Here is a 15,097-nt window from a genome sequence, read left to right as displayed (position 1 = left end):
ACCCCTCCCATAATCCAGACGCTTTGTCCTCATTGGCCCCTCCTCCTTCGCCTCGTATCGATCCATAACGGTGTCTGCACGCCCTCCACACAGCGCTGTCACCTGCTGCATCAGAACATTTGTGTTTCGCGTGTCTGGTGGATCCCCACTGTTATATTATTTGTCTTTTTCGAAGCCATCCGTGTCCAGAAAGTCCCGTGTCTCTCCGCAGAGCGGCGCCTTGCCACCGGCTCGTTCACAGGCGTGTGTTTATTTTTTGTGCTGTTGGCTGAGCCTGCATGCTTGTCCAAAACGCTGCCATCTCAAAGAGTGACTCTGAAAGCGATGTGGGTTTGGCTCCTCCTCACGCAGCCGCTTGATTGGACGGCGAATACCGCGCGTTTGATTTGTGCCCTCTCCGTCGCCAGTGTCCGTAGCGAGCCCCATGGTGCCAGGCGGCATGAGGAACATCCACGAGAACAAGGTCTCCGGGCAGATGTCCAGCAACTCAGCCAATCACCACGCAGACAGACACGGCTCCAACGAAGAGTACATGAACATCGTTCACAGACTAGGAAGTGAGGTAAGTGTTGCCAGGTAGTCTAGGCTTCTTTCAGACATTAGTTGCAAGGAAGACTGACATTGAATCCGCTGGGAACCATAGGGGGCCTAAGAGGAAAACTCATGTCTTGCTTTAGAAATGTCACTGATATTGGCATTGCAAAAACATTGATGAACGTTTTAGTTTTTTTCACCCAGAATTCTAAGTCAGTGTTCTAGAACTCCACTGCTTTCAATCGTCAGTAGTGATTGTGACATCAGCATTAGAATGTTCCATTAGGAGCATTCTAATCACGTTTGTGATCGCACACCGTTGAGGGGTTAGTGGGAGCTGATTGGACGGGAGGATGAGCTGCTCTGTCGCCCGCTAGGCCGGTCGACTCTGCGGTCACGTTAGCGGGCCTCACGCCGCCGAGCGCTCACCCTGCGTCTGTGTGTCTCGCGTTTTCAGGAGAACGACCCATCCATGAGGAACGCCTCCTTCCCCCTGAGGTCCCCGCAGTCTGTCTGCTCCCCTGCCGGCAGCGACGGGACCCCCAAAGGTAGGAGGAGGTTTGGGGGAGCCCCCGCAGCCCGCCTAGCTGGCTGGCTCAGCTCCTCATCGGAGCCTCCTAGCCTAGTCATCCAAGCTGGGTCCGAATTTGAGCTGAGCTGGGTCTGAGTTTGTGTATATTAGTCCTAAGATGAGTCTCAGTTTGTGTATATTTGTGCTAAGCTGGGTCTACGTTTGTGTGTATTTGTGCTAAGATGAGTCTCAGTTTGTGTGTATTTGTGCTAAGCTGGGTCTGAGTTTGTGTATATTAGTGCTAAGCTGAGTCTAAGTTTGTGTGTATTTGTGCTAAGCTGGGTCTGAGTTTGTGTGTATTTGTGCTAAGCTGGGTCTGAGTTTGTGTGTATTTGTGCTAAGCTGGGTCTGAGTTTGTGTGTATTTTTGCTAAGATTAGTCTGAGTTTGTGTGTATTTGTGCTAAGCTGGGTCTGAGTTTGTGTGTATTAGTGCTAAGCTGGGTCTGAGTTTGTGTGTATTAGTGCTAAGATGGGTCTAAGTTTGTGTGTATTTGTGCTAAGCTGGGTCTAAGTTTGTGTGTGTTTGTGCTAAGCTGTGTCTAAGTTTGTGTGTATTTGTGCTAAGCTGGGTCTAAGTTTGTGTGTATTTGTGCTAAGCTGGGTCTGAGTTTGTGTGTATTTGTGCTAAGCTGGGTCTGAGTTTGTGTGTATTTTTGCTAAGATTAGTCTGAGTTTGTGTGTATTTGTGCTAAGCTGGGTCTGAGTTTGTGTGTATTTGTGCTAAGCTGGGTCTGAGTTTGTGTGTATTAGTGCTAAGATGGGTCTAAGTTTGTGTGTATTTGTGCTAAGCTGGGTCTAAGTTTGTGTGTATTTGTGCTAAGCTGGGTCTAAGTTTGTGTGTATTAGTGCTAAGCTGGGTCTGAGTTTGTGTGTATTTGTGCTAAGCTGGGTCTGAGTTTGTGTGTATTTGTGCTAAGCTGGGTCTGAGTTTGTGTGTATTTGTGCTAAGCTGGGTCTGAGTTTGTGTGTATTAGTGCTAAGCTGGGTCTGAGTTTGTGTGTATTAGTGCTAAGATGGGTCTAAGTTTGTGTGTATTTGTGCTAAGCTGGGTCTAAGTTTGTGTGTGTTTGTGCTAAGCTGTGTCTAAGTTTGTGTGTATTTGTGCTAAGCTGGTCTAAGTTTGTGTGTATTTGTGCTAAGCTGGGTCTGAGTTTGTGTGTATTTGTGCTAAGCTGGGTCTAAGTTTGTGTGTATTTGTGCTAAGCTGGGTCTGAGTTTGTGTGTATTTGTGCTAAGCTGGGTCTGAGTTTGTGAGTGCGGGGGGCTGTGTCATTTACATTACATCATGTGAAGAAGCACTGAGGATAAAAATATCAGCAGCAAAGTTTAAATGGCATTTAGCTAAATTAATGGACTGTGTCTGTAATGACCGTTCTTGCAGCATCATGAAGCTTTTTGTTAAATTGGAGGATAATTTGGCTAATGTACTTTTTCCTTTTTTATTTCTTTTCAGTGCAATTGGGTTTACTCTTTTTTCCAATATTATTCAATTAAAAAAAAAAAAAATGATTAGACGAATCGCATGAAAAACAACAATATAGCGAGGACAGAAGGCCAACAAACTGCGTTTTTTTCAGTTTAAGACGTTTTTTTGGAAGAAAACCGAAAGAGAAAAGTAAAGAAAGAAAATGAAAAATAAATGTGTATTTGGCCAGCTTTTACAGAGTCTGACTGGACATCAAAAGAATGTTTTTATTTATTTGTTTTTCTTTTTAAAGGGCCTCGCCCCCCGCTGATCCTCCAGTCCCCGCCCCCTTACACCTCTCCCCGGGACGGGCCCCCAGACCTCCTCCTGGACTCCCCCGAACACAAGAAGAAGCAGAAGAAGATGAAGCTGGGCAAGGACGAGAAGGACCCTACAGACAAGTCGGCCATGTATGACATCGTGAGCTCGCCCTCCAAGGACTCCACCAAGCTGACGCTGCGCCTGTCCCGGGTCAAGTCCTCGGAGACGGACCCGTCGGGCGAGCTCCCGCCCGGCGCCGAGCCCGGCTCGGACCCGGAGCCCGGCGAGCTGGCCTACAACAGCCTGCAGTACCCCGGGGGCCAGCCGCCGCGCACGCCCCAGGACCACGGCCTGCGCCCCGGCCCCGCCCCGTGCCTGGCCCCCGGCGAGCAGGCGGGGTACCTGCAGCCCCAGCAGGTCCCCGTGCTCCAGAACACGGGCGCGGCCGCCAAGCAGCCGGGCCCGGGCGGCGCGCCCCTGTCGGCCGGCACCACGCCCTACGACGAGGTGGAGATGGACGCGCTGGCCGAGATCGAGAGGATAGAGCGCGAGTCGGCCATCGAGAGGGAGCGCTGCTCCAAGGAGGTGCAGGACAAAGGTGCGTCAGATCTGGGTTAAACTCAGGACCCTCGATTCATCTGCTCCTGATCGAGCAGCACAGGGGCTTTTGGGAGAGTGGGGGGTGCAGGTAGAACCCAGAGCCCTTAGGAGGTGTCACAGGTTTTTCCATAGATTTTTCCCTGGTATTAACTGGGCAGTCTTGGAGGCTGTAACTACAGGGAATGGTTACCCTAATTAAAAGCCCAAAGTGTCTCGTTCTTTATCCAAACACAGGGACTTAGACATTTGCGTATGATCACGTCCATTTCTGGGGGTTCTCTTCGCCCTTCTGTATTCCCTAAAACCCGACGGAGAGCCCTTTGGCCTGTTGAGTTTGCCCCGTCTCCGTTCTGTTGCGTGTGCTCATATTTAGGCTCGAGCTCGCCTCCGAGGCGGCTCCCTGTGTCTGCTTGCTGACCTTAATCTGTCCCCCATGTTTTATATGAATAAAACATGGCTACTGTGTTCAGGTACTAACCCCCGCTGAGTATTATGTAGCGGATGCCTGTTTCCTGTCAGTGCCGTGGTGCAGCCTGCATGGATTAGGGGTGCCTGCACGGTCCTGTGGATGCACTGTTTAGAAGCGTGATGGGTCGGTGATGTCACACAGCTGTGACATCACAGACGGGGTGTGGAGCCTGTGCTGGTGTGTGGCTGGTGTGTGGCTCGGCTGTGTGTGCTGCTGGGGTCTCACGGTGTGTGTGAGCGTGGTGTGTGTCTCGGCTGTGTGCTCTGAGTGTCCAGGTTGTGTGGCTGGTGTGTGTCTCAGCTGTGCGCTCTGTGGAGTGTGTCTCGGCTGTGCGCTCTGTGGAGTGTGTCTGGGCTGTGCGCTCTGTGGTGTGTGTCTCAGCTGTGCGCTCTGTGGAGTGTGTCTCAGCTGTGCGCTCTGTGGAGTGTGTCTCGGCTGTGTGCTCTGTGGAGTGTGTCTCACGGCTCTTCCCTGTCCTCTCTGCGCAGACAAGCCACTGAAGAAGCGGAAGCAGGACTCGTACCCGCAGGAGCCGGGCGCGGGCGGGACGGCGGGGGCCAGCGGCGGGCCGGGCGGCGGGCCGGGGGGCGGCGGGAACGCGGGGAACCGGGCGGCGCCGCAGGAGGCCAGCGCGGCGGGAAACTGCGCCAGCCGCCCCGCGCTGATGGTGAGCATCGACCTGCAGCACGCGGGACGGGCCGAGGGCCCGCTGGACCCCTGCACGGCCGCGCCCATGCCCGCCCTGGAGGCCCAGCGCTGGCCCGAGGAGCCGCGCGAGGGCCCGGCCGCCGAGGGCTCCGACTCCGCCGGCGTGCTGCGGCTCAAGCCCGACGAGGCGGCCCGCCGCCGGGCCGACGGCGAGGTGCAGCGGGCCGCCGACCGCCGCCCCGACGTCATCAAGCAGCGGCCGGACACGCCCAAGAAGACCGCGCCCGACGCGCCCCGGCCCAAGGGCGCCGACGGGCACAAGCACGAGCACCGGCGCGACCCCTCGGGCAAGCCGCTGAGCGCCGAGCGGCGGGCCGACCCGTCCAAGCACCGGCACGACGGCAAGCCCGACCCCGGCAAGCCCCGCCCCGACGGGAGGGGCCAGGACGGCCGCCCCTCCTCCTCCTCCCGGCGGGACGGGCACGACGGGCACCGGGACGACCGGCACAGGAGCGCCGGCGCCGACCCGTCCCGCATCCGGCGGCCCGAGACGCCCAAGTCCGGCCGGGGGGAGCACGACCCCCGACACGGGCGGGACCGGGACCGGGAGAGGAAGCACCGGTCCCCCGAGGAGCGCTCGCGCCCGGACAGCCCGCGGGTGAAGCAGGGCGGGCTGGACCCCAGCGGCCGGCCCCGCTCCGACCGGCCCGGCTTCAAGCCGCCCGGCGCCGACGGCGCCCGACACCGGCCCGAGGCCCACAAGCTCCCGGCGCCGGACGGGAAGCCCGGCGTCTTCCCCTCCTACCTCCTGGGGCACAAGACCGGGGCGCTGAAGGACTTTGTGATCCCCAAGCTGAAGCGGGACAAGGACGCCAACGCGGCGGTGGACCTGCGCGCGCTGGAGGGCTGGAGCGAGCCGCGCGTGAAGCTGGAGCGCATCGGCCTGGTGGAGGACCTCAACAAGGGCGCCAAGCCCGTGGTGGTGCTGCAGAAGCTGACGCTGGACGAGGTGCAGAAGTTCATCAGGGACAAGGAGGACCGGAACGCGCGCAGCTCCAAGTCCGGCAAGAACAGGCTGTCCTCAGGGAAGATGGGCAAAGGTGAGAGACCACAGGCCACGCCCACACAGCGTGTGGGGCCCCGCCCACTCCTGCTCTCTCATACAGCGTCTGTGACCACCGCAGTGTCCAGCTTCCTATTAGCCAGGTTGGGTCAGAAGACTGTCTGCAGTCATTAGGACTTGTTCAACTGATAGAAAACTTTTTAGCAAGTAGACCAGTGTGGTCCGGTTTTGGACTTTTGACTGCAGTTTTAGGGTGATCCCTTAGGGTGATCCCCTAAGTTCTATTAAAGCAGCCCATGTTATTGCACTAAGTAGCTCTTGATTGGGTGGCGCTGTCCTACAGTGTTGTGTGTATTGTGACATTAGGAGCTGGTGGTTCAGTTTGCACCCACTCTGGTTTGGGTGGTAAATAAGTCTAAATTTAGTTTTCCAGCTGGTGACGGCTGTTTCTCTGCAGTTATTGCTGAGGGAATTCCTGCCCACAGAGCTGCGTGTCTTCGTAAACAGTTTTAACCGGTGACGCTTTTGCCAAAACGCACAGCCAAACAGCCCTCTTTCCTCCCCAAACGCTGCACCACGCACAGCACCCTTCTGCTGGTCTAGCGCGTGCGGCTCTGCTTCTGTTCAGACCGGTTCAGACCGGCTCTCTGTGGCTTGCCTGCCGTTTAGCGACGCGCTAGCGCGTTACACTCTGACCGGTTCAGACCGGCTCTCTGTGTTTGTGCGCTAGCGCTTCACTCTGTTCGTTCGGGCTGACCTTCGTGGCCCTTTTGATGCCTTCGTGCCCCCCAGGCGGGATCGACCAGTCGGTGCTGAAGGAGCTGCCCCCGGAGCTGCTGGCCGAGATCGAGTCCACCATGCCCCTGTGCGAGCGCGTCAAGATGAACAAGCGCAAGCGCAGCACGGTCAACGAGCGGCCCAAGTACGCCGAGGTCAGCTCCGACGAGGAGAGCGACACGGCTGAGTGTGAGTACCCCCCGCCGCCCCCCCCTGCCCGCCCTCCCACGCCCCCGCCCGCACCCCCGACCCTGCCCCCCTGCCCCGCCCCTCGTCACCCTGATACACAAACGCAAACCGTCATGCTTCTGATATGTACTAAACATGCCTTTGTGTGGTACTCTGCTGCTTTGGTTTTGTGATGGTGGTTGTAACCGTGTCCCCCCCCCAGCTGCTCGGAAGCGGCACAAGAAGGACCGGGACAAGGCGTGGGAGTTTGAGGAGCGGGAGCGGCGGGGGTCCGGGGAGCACCGGAAGGGCGCGATCGAGGGCCGCCGGGGGTCCGGCAGCCGGTACCGGGAGCGCAGTCCGGAGTACTCCGACGAGGAGTCGCCCCAGCCCAGCTTCACCGACAGTGAGCCACTCGCTCAGCGCGTGTGTGTGTGTGTGCGTGTGTGAGAGTGTGTGTATGTGCGTGTGTGTGTGTGTGTGTATGTGCGTGTGCGAGAGTGTGTGTGTGTGTGTGTGTGTGTGTGTGTGTGTGTGTGTGTGTGTGTGTGTGTGTGCGCGTGTGTGTGCGCGCGTGTGTGTGTGTGTGTGTGTGTGTGTGTGTGTGTGTGTGTGTGTGTGTGCGTGTTGTGCGTGTGCGTGCGTGCGTGTGGTTATGTTCTCCCATGTTTTGTTGCTGACTGCTCGTCTTCTCGCCCTCAGTTGCCAAGAAACTGCGGAAGAAGGAGAAGCAGAAGAGGAGGAAAGCGTACGAGCCGAAGCTCACGCCTGAAGGTAACCCGAAACTCCGCCCCCTGCGCGTGCGTTTGCGTTGCCCGCGTTTGCCGTGTTGCTAACGGTCCCCCTCTCTTAACTGTGAACAGAAATGATGGACTCCTCAACATTCAAGCGGTTCTCCGCCAGTGTGGACAACATCCTGGAGAACTTGGAAGACATGGACTTCACTGCCTTGGGTAGGGATTCATTCTCATTTAAAAACGATCGCTTCTGATCAGCTCCATTACACTGGTGTCATTTAATGCACTTACAGTAGCGCTGGTATCAGAGGCGTCTGTGTGCGTGATCTCTTAACCTGCTCAGGCGCGTAGTGTAACCGATGACATCACTTAACCTCGTTCTGTTCCACAGACCGTAAAATCTCTTGTCCGAGGGAATTTATAAAAAATGTGAGAAACTGCACTATTTTTGAGTCGTTAGGTCCTGAACGAATCCCCCCCTCCCCCCCCCCCCCCCCCCCCCCCTTCTCTTCGTAGCAGACGACGACGAGATCCCTCAGGAGCTGTTGCTGGGGAAACACCAGCTGAATGAGCTGGGCAGCGAGTCGGCCAAGATCAAGGCCATGGGCATCACCTGCAGGGTACGGTACACAAGGGGGCGGACCAGGACTGGGCGTCAAAGACCAGTTCCTGAAATACCAGGTTCTGGATGACCAGGTTCTGGATGACCAGGTTCTGAAAGACCAAGTTCTGGATGACCAGGTTCTGAAAGGCCAGGTTCTGGATGACCAGGTTGTGTAGATGCTGTATTTTCAGACCTGTGGGATCCACAGGGTTACATAAGTGGCTCCAGCGTTGTGTAACAGTTTAGGAACTGGCCATGTGCCCTTCACCCTTAACCTGCAGAGCTTCAGACATGTATGTAGCTCTACTTCATGGAACATGTGTGCAGCTTTATTTAATGGATACTATGTAAAAAAATGCAAAAAGCTGTGTGAGTCGTTCTGGGTAAGAGTGTCTGCTAGAATGCCCATAATCTGTGTGATGCCCAGTCACTTGCCAGGAGAGGTAAATTAAGTCCTTTTCAAATTCAGGGCCATGGGTCTTGCCTTCAGGGGGCAGAGGCAGGGGCATATTTAATTCTGATTTAAGTGTCCTTGGCTTTGGGGTAAGATGGCTACATTAACGCCGTCACACTTGTTTCCTCTACAGCTTCCATCCGACAAGCTGGTGAAGGTGCTGAACATCCTGGAGAAGAACATTCAGGACGGCTCCAAGCTGTCCACCCTCATGAACCATGTGAGTTCCCCCCAAAACCGAACCGCATGTGCCTGCGTTTTCCCACCCCGGACCACCCGCTAACGCCGCTGGTCTTCCCCCCCCCGACCCCCCCGCAGGACAACGACACGGAGGACGAGGAGCGGCTTTGGCGGGACCTGATCATGGAGCGGGTGACCAAGTCGGCAGACGCCTGCCTGACGGCGCTGAACATGATGACGTCGGTGCACATGCCCAAGGCCGTGTACATCGAGGACGTGATCGAGAGGGTGCTGCAGTACACCAAGTTCCACCTGCAGAACACCCTGTACCCGCAGTACGACCCCGTCTACCGGGTGGACCCCCACGGAGGTCAGGAGCCTTCGCCCACCGCCCCTCACATCGACGGGCTCGCCTGTGTCCGTTAGCCAGTCCCCTCTCTATCCCTTTCCCTCTCTCTCCCTCACACTCTCTCTTCTCTCTTCTGTTCCCCCTCTCTATCCCTCCCTTTCTCTCTCTCTCTCTCTCTTTCTCTCTCTCCTCTTCGTTCCTCCAAGCTGTGGGCCTGTCACCCTCTCAGAGTGTCGATCTCACCCTCACGCCACCATCTGTTTGTCTCTGACGCGTTTCCGTCCCAGAGTTTGCCCTTGGTTGCTTTTACTTTGAGGTGAAACGCGCGACTCAAAGATGCTGTGTAAAACCAAGATGCTCCACACACACTGTGGCGAAATTCCCGTCCGCTCCGACCCGCTGAACCCAAACTTCCGTCGTGCGAGCGCCTCGCTCCGTCTGTCGGAATAGCGGCCGAAACCTCTCGACCTTCCCGGAACGCAGAGGTCACGGTGTCCGTAGCGGCTAGCTCTCTAGCGACCACGCTCATGGTTGCCGTGGTTATTGTGCGTTTCCTCCCGCCTCAGACGGTTAGGGGCATGCTGAGCTGCTAATTGGGCGCTAATGTGGAATGTGACCTCTGACAGACACAGGTCAGGGGGCCCGAACAGAGCAGGTCGCTAAGAGGCCCTTTCCCATCACACGTGTGCTTTCAACACTCGCATCAGGCTGTTGTTTTTAAATTCGTTGTACAGAATACATGTGTAATTGCATGTAATGCATGTGGTTTTCCTTTTTCTTTCTACCCCACAGGCTGTGTTTGTGGGGCACAAATCTCTGAGTATAAATCTGTTGACTGGTATAGTGCGGTTCAATAGGTTGTTTTTCCCCGACACATCCCACGTAGGTGGGGAAGGGTTCTTTGTTATTGAAATCTTAATGGGCTTCTGGGAATGTCGTTCATTTTCGTGACGTCCGTATTGTGCGTCATTATGGGCGTGGCTAGACACGGATTTGCTCCGACTCCGCCCTGATTCCCCCCCCCCTCGTTCCAGGTGGCGTACTGAGCTCCAAGGCGAAGCGAGCCAAGTGCTCCACCCACAAGCAGCGGGTCATCATCATGCTGTACAACAAGGTGTGCGACATCGTCAGCAACATCTCCGAGCTGCTGGAGATCCAGCTGCTGACGGACACTACTATCCTCCAGGTGAGCGGGGGGCAGGCTGTTCTGACCTCACAAGAAATGTTTCACATCCTTTTACCAGAACATCTTAAATACATGTGAAATTTGCGCTTATGAGGAGTGTGCGTGAGTTGAAGTTATTTCGATTTTCACCTGTCATCTGAAAAACAGGTGTGCAAAAATGTATTTTTCCCTGCCATGTGAGAATGTGTAAATAAACTGAAGTGGCCCTATTAGTAATGTTCTCGTGTGGATGCCTGTTCCCTGAAAAAGGGGTGCTTTGGTTGAGATGTTTTTGTAAACGTGTTGGTGCAGTGTGGACAATTGGCCACGACACATTGAGGTTGAGCGCACAGTGAAAGCGAAGCGAGGCTTGCTTGTCGCGGTGCCTCAGCCAATAGGATAACGGCGCTCTCTCTCTCTCCCCAGGTATCCTCCATGGGCATCACGCCCTTCTTCGTGGAGAACGTCAGCGAGCTGCAGCTGTGCGGCATCAAGCTGGTGACCGCGGTGAGTCCGTATGAAAGCGCGTCGCCAAAACGCCGCCAAACCTGACACACAATGCCCCCTGGGGTCCCCGCAAGCACAGTCCCCCTCATTCGGTGTCCAAATTACGGGTTTTTTGGTGAATGTATGAAACCACACACATGGCTTATTAAATTTCAGCCTTGGACTGTTGTGTGATCTCAAAGCCAAAACCTAGGGAATCAGGAAAGTTGAAAGGAAACCTTTAAATAAAAATAAATGGCATCCTCAAGGCTTTAAAGATGTGATCATTCTTCATTCTGCTCTGTTCTCTCTGGACTTCCTTCAAAATCCGTGGAATTTTCTCTTCAGGCGAGAAAAAAAACTGACAGATTGACCGCTTTAAAATCCATGAACTTTATTGTATCCAATTAAAATTCCAGCACCTCACTCAAACTAATAAAATTAAGCTATTACCGTAACTTTGTAAGTGCTTTCCTGAAAAATTCCAACCATTTCTCACAAGAAAAAAATGTATGTCCTCAAGGCAGGGGTAAAGGATAGGGTACTTCTCGAATGGCTCATTACATACGGCATCATGGGACGTGAAGTCTAATTCTTTTAAACTGTAAGATGCATTCAGCATGTTCTGGACTACACCTCCCATCAGCCCCTTTGTGCTGCGCTCTTTTGGATTTGCGTTGCCCTGACGACGTGTCTCTCTGGCTGTGTGCTGCAGGTGTTCTCACGGTACGAGAAGCACAGGCAGCTGATCCTGGAAGAGATCTTCACCTCTCTGGCCCGGCTGCCTACCAGCAAACGCAGCCTCAGGAACTTCAGGTAGCGCAGTCTCCCTGTTCTACGGCAGGAACTCTCCACAACCTAAATTAGAGAAGTGACTTGATTTGAGAAGTTTGTTATCTTGAAAATAAGAAAGTGAACGTATTTAATGTGTTTGCTTGTGAAGAACTTTTTTTTGGCCGTTATTGAACTCTGACCCCTTGGCGTCATGCTTGTGACTCCGCCCCCAGGCTGAACAGCACTGATGTGGACGGCGAGCCCATGTACATTCAGATGGTGACCGCCCTGGTGCTGCAGCTCATCCAGTGCGTGGTGCACCTGCCCTCGGACAAGGACTGCTCTGAGGACCAGTACGACAACAAGGTACCCGCCGGGTCTGGACAAACCCAGTGCCCTGCCTGGAGATGGCCGTCTGCTTTTAAATCACATGCACTTGTTCTGATTGGTCTAGACATGTCACAAGGCTTGAGGAAGTGAATAGACAAGGTTTTCTCACCAAGGCCAAGTTAATTTTGTGTTAATTTTGAGTTTGAGTCTGTGTTTATCCGAGCCGGTCCTGAGGCCATCTTTGTGTCCTTTTGTCCCCTCTGCAGATTGATCATGACGTCCTGATCACAAACTCCTACGAGACGGCAATGAGGACCGCTCAGAACTTCCTGTCCGTGTTTCTCAAGAAGTAAGGCCCCGCCTACCTTCAGTTGACCTTCTGGAGCGTTACCGTGGAGAGCGTGTGCGTCGTCACGGCGCTGAGTCTCCGCCCTGCTAAACGACCCCCCCCCTCTCCCCACAGGTGCGGCAGCAAGCAGGGCGAGGAAGACTACCGGCCGCTCTTCGAGAACTTCGTGCAGGACCTGCTGTCCACGGTCAACAAGCCTGAGTGGCCGGCAGCCGAGCTGCTGCTCAGCCTGCTGGGAAGACTGCTGGTGAGCCGCCACCCTCGAACCCGCCATCCACGCGCAGTCCCCCTCACCTACCCCACCCCTAAACCCCCCATCCACGCACGGTCCCCCACCCCACCCCACCCCTAAACCCCCCATCCACCCCGCCGCATGGTCTCTGTCCAGTAAGCAGCCGTCATGGAAGCGGAGAGATGGCCGATCAGAACTGTCACTTCCCTGAGAGTCTGCAGACTGTGGCTCAGTCAGTCTGCGCTCCGTCACTTCCCTGTGTGTGAGGGAGTGTGTGTGTGAGAGAGCAAGGTCAGGCCCTGACACGCCCCCCTGACACGCCCCCTGTGCCCCGCCCCCTCCCCGCAGGTGCACCAGTTCAGTAACAAGCAGACGGAGATGGCGCTGAGGGTGGCCTCCCTGGACTACCTGGGCACCGTGGCGGCCCGACTCCGCAAAGACGCCGTCACCAGCAAGATGGACCAGCGCTCCATCGACCGCATTCTCAAGGATGTACGGACCTGCGCACGCACGCACACACACGCGCGCACACACAAGCACGCACATACACACGCGCACACACACGCACACACACTCACTCACACTCACACACACACACACGCGCGCACACACACGCACGCACGCACGCTCACTCACACACACACACACTCACTCACTCACTCACTCGCACACACACACACACACGCACGCACGCACACTCACACACACACACACGCTCACTCACACGCACACACACACACTCACCACACACACACACACACGCACACACACACACTCACTCTCTCACACACACACACACACACACACACACTCACTCACTCACTCACTCACTCACTCACTCACTCACTCACTCACTCACTCACTCACTCACTCACACACACGCACACACACACACTCCCAAAGTGCGTCTCGTGGGGGAGGAGCCTCTGTAACCCCTCCCTCCTTGTCGCCCGCGCTGCAGAACCCGGGCAGCGACGAGACACAGCAGCTGCAGAAGACCCTGCTGGACTACATGGAGGAGAACGCCGAGACCGACCCCTCGCTCGTCGTGAGTGTTCAGTCACTGAACTCGCTTTCTCTGAACGCCCGCACGAGAGCGACCTCAGTGTCCCGGCGGGATGTGTCAAAGTTTAATTAATCCCAATGGATTTCACAACTGTCTTTATTTTTCTTCTTAAACTCAAGTCTGAACTGATCTTGTAGGACTGATATAAAAGTGCTGCTGTTCTCTGCATTTGAAGCTCCCTCCTGACAGTTCGTCACAGAAGTAGGGAAATTTTCCCGGGCAGAAATAGACTTTCCTTCAGCCTGTTGGATTTAAATGTTAGCTTTGGGAGACGGGGCTCTGTAGCTCGCTGTGTTGGGGGTTCAGGAGAGGAAGCAGGGCTCACCTCTGTCTCGCTGTCCCCCCCCCCTCCAGTTTGCGCGGAAGTTCTACATCGCGCAGTGGTTCCGGGACACCACCACGGAGACGGAGAAGGCCATGAAGTCTCAGAACCAGAAGGACGAGGACTCGTCGGACGGGCCGCACCACGCCAAGGACCTGGAGTCCACCGGCGAGATCATGCAGAAGGCCGAGGCCCGGAAGAAGTTCCTGCGCTCCATCATCAAGAGCACGCCCGCGCAGTTCAGCACCCTCAGGTCCGCCCCCGCCCTGATGCCTCCCCCCCCGCCCCCCCTGTTTTCCTCGCCCCTCTCTAAACCTTTATCTCCCTCCCCCCAGAATGAACAACGACACGGTGGACTACGAGGACTCCTGCCTGATCGTCCGCTATCTGGCCTCTATGAGGCCTTTCGCACAGAGCTTTGATATTTATTTAACGCAGGTAAGAATCCTGTGTAGTGTTGCTAGGCGCAGGCGGGTGTGATGTCACAGGAGGTGATTGTGATGTAACGGGCTCCTCCTCCTGCTGTGCAGATCCTGAGGGTGCTGGGGGAGAGTGCCATCGCTGTCAGGACTAAAGCCATGAAGTGTCTCTCTGAGGTGGTGGCTGTGGACCCCAGCATCCTGGCCCGGGTGAGTCTGCCCTCTGCCCGCCGTCTGCTGCCCACTGCCCGCCACCCGCCAGCCCCCGGCCCTGGGGTCCGCCCAGCGCTCTCTACCCTGGGCAGTCGGCCTTTAAATTGTTCACTGAGCCACTGGATGTCTTTGAGCTAACCAGTGTGCCCAGGTTGTCTGCGTATATATGTGTGCACAGTGTGTGTGTGCTGACCAGTTGGCCTGGTTGTTCTGTGTGTATGTGCACAGCAGGCCTGATTGTCTAGGCCTGATTGTGTGTGTACATAGCATTTGTGCTAACCAGCAACCCTCGGTGTCTGTAAGTGAGTGAGCGTGTGTTAGCCAGCAGGCCCGATTGTGTATGTGTATGCGCAGTGTGTGCATGTTAGCCAGCATCTGGTTGCCAGTGTACATGCAGCTAACCCCTGCCCCCCCCCGCCCCCCCGCAGTCGGACATGCAGCGCGGGGTGCACGGGCGCCTGATGGATAACTCCACCAGCGTGCGGGAGGCCGCCGTGGAGCTGCTGGGCCGCTTCGTGCTGAGCAGACCCCAGCTGACCGAGCAGTACTACGACATGCTCATCGAGAGGATCCTGGTGCGTAGCCCAAACCCGCCAACCCGCCACACCCCCCAGAGCGGGGGCCAATCGCCCGCAGCGTCCACTCCCAGGGCTTCCACATTAGCACTGTTCAGTAGAGAGGTCCCCTGTGAGGAGTGCACACCTGTTTATTTATTCTTCTTAGTGAAATGGTTTTAATTTTAGATCATGGACGATATTGCACACATTCTGTCACACATTTAAAAAGGAAAAAAGAAAAAGCTGTTGACGTACTTTGATACAGGCAGTTTTTGGGTTAGTGGGGTCTAAATTGGGAGGTTT

General features: G+C 55.6%; 1 protein-coding gene across 5 annotated transcripts in view; it reads left to right on the top strand.

Annotated features, from left to right (window-relative positions):
- Positions 1 to 15,097, top strand: part of nipbla (NIPBL cohesin loading factor a) — a 57,429-nt gene that overhangs the window by 31,068 nt on the left and 11,264 nt on the right. For 3 of the 5 annotated variants that reach the window (XM_064297333.1, XM_064297329.1, XM_064297331.1), the window contains exons 7-29: positions 408 to 562; positions 992 to 1,082; positions 2,825 to 3,430; positions 4,390 to 5,649; positions 6,405 to 6,578; positions 6,781 to 6,963; positions 7,260 to 7,331; positions 7,421 to 7,510; positions 7,811 to 7,914; positions 8,486 to 8,572; positions 8,671 to 8,902; positions 9,916 to 10,067; positions 10,473 to 10,553; positions 11,248 to 11,348; positions 11,540 to 11,672; positions 11,903 to 11,985; positions 12,100 to 12,232; positions 12,566 to 12,709; positions 13,179 to 13,265; positions 13,638 to 13,858; positions 13,941 to 14,043; positions 14,136 to 14,234; positions 14,666 to 14,812. In XM_064297333.1, coding sequence (XP_064153403.1) covers positions 408 to 562; positions 992 to 1,082; positions 2,825 to 3,430; positions 4,390 to 5,649; positions 6,405 to 6,578; positions 6,781 to 6,963; positions 7,260 to 7,331; positions 7,421 to 7,510; positions 7,811 to 7,914; positions 8,486 to 8,572; positions 8,671 to 8,902; positions 9,916 to 10,067; positions 10,473 to 10,553; positions 11,248 to 11,348; positions 11,540 to 11,672; positions 11,903 to 11,985; positions 12,100 to 12,232; positions 12,566 to 12,709; positions 13,179 to 13,265; positions 13,638 to 13,858; positions 13,941 to 14,043; positions 14,136 to 14,234; positions 14,666 to 14,812 — 4,538 coding nt within the window. The remainder of the gene's footprint in view (positions 1 to 407; positions 563 to 991; positions 1,083 to 2,824; positions 3,431 to 4,389; positions 5,650 to 6,404; positions 6,579 to 6,780; positions 6,964 to 7,259; positions 7,332 to 7,420; positions 7,511 to 7,810; positions 7,915 to 8,485; positions 8,573 to 8,670; positions 8,903 to 9,915; positions 10,068 to 10,472; positions 10,554 to 11,247; positions 11,349 to 11,539; positions 11,673 to 11,902; positions 11,986 to 12,099; positions 12,233 to 12,565; positions 12,710 to 13,178; positions 13,266 to 13,637; positions 13,859 to 13,940; positions 14,044 to 14,135; positions 14,235 to 14,665; positions 14,813 to 15,097) is intronic. The other 2 variants (XM_064297334.1, XM_064297332.1) reach the window with 1 other exon arrangement.

Source organism: Anguilla rostrata, chromosome 10 (genome assembly GCF_018555375.3).
Source record: "Anguilla rostrata isolate EN2019 chromosome 10, ASM1855537v3, whole genome shotgun sequence".
Taxonomy (NCBI): domain Eukaryota; kingdom Metazoa; phylum Chordata; class Actinopteri; order Anguilliformes; family Anguillidae; genus Anguilla; species Anguilla rostrata.
This window is presented reverse-complemented; position numbering and strand designations above follow the sequence as displayed.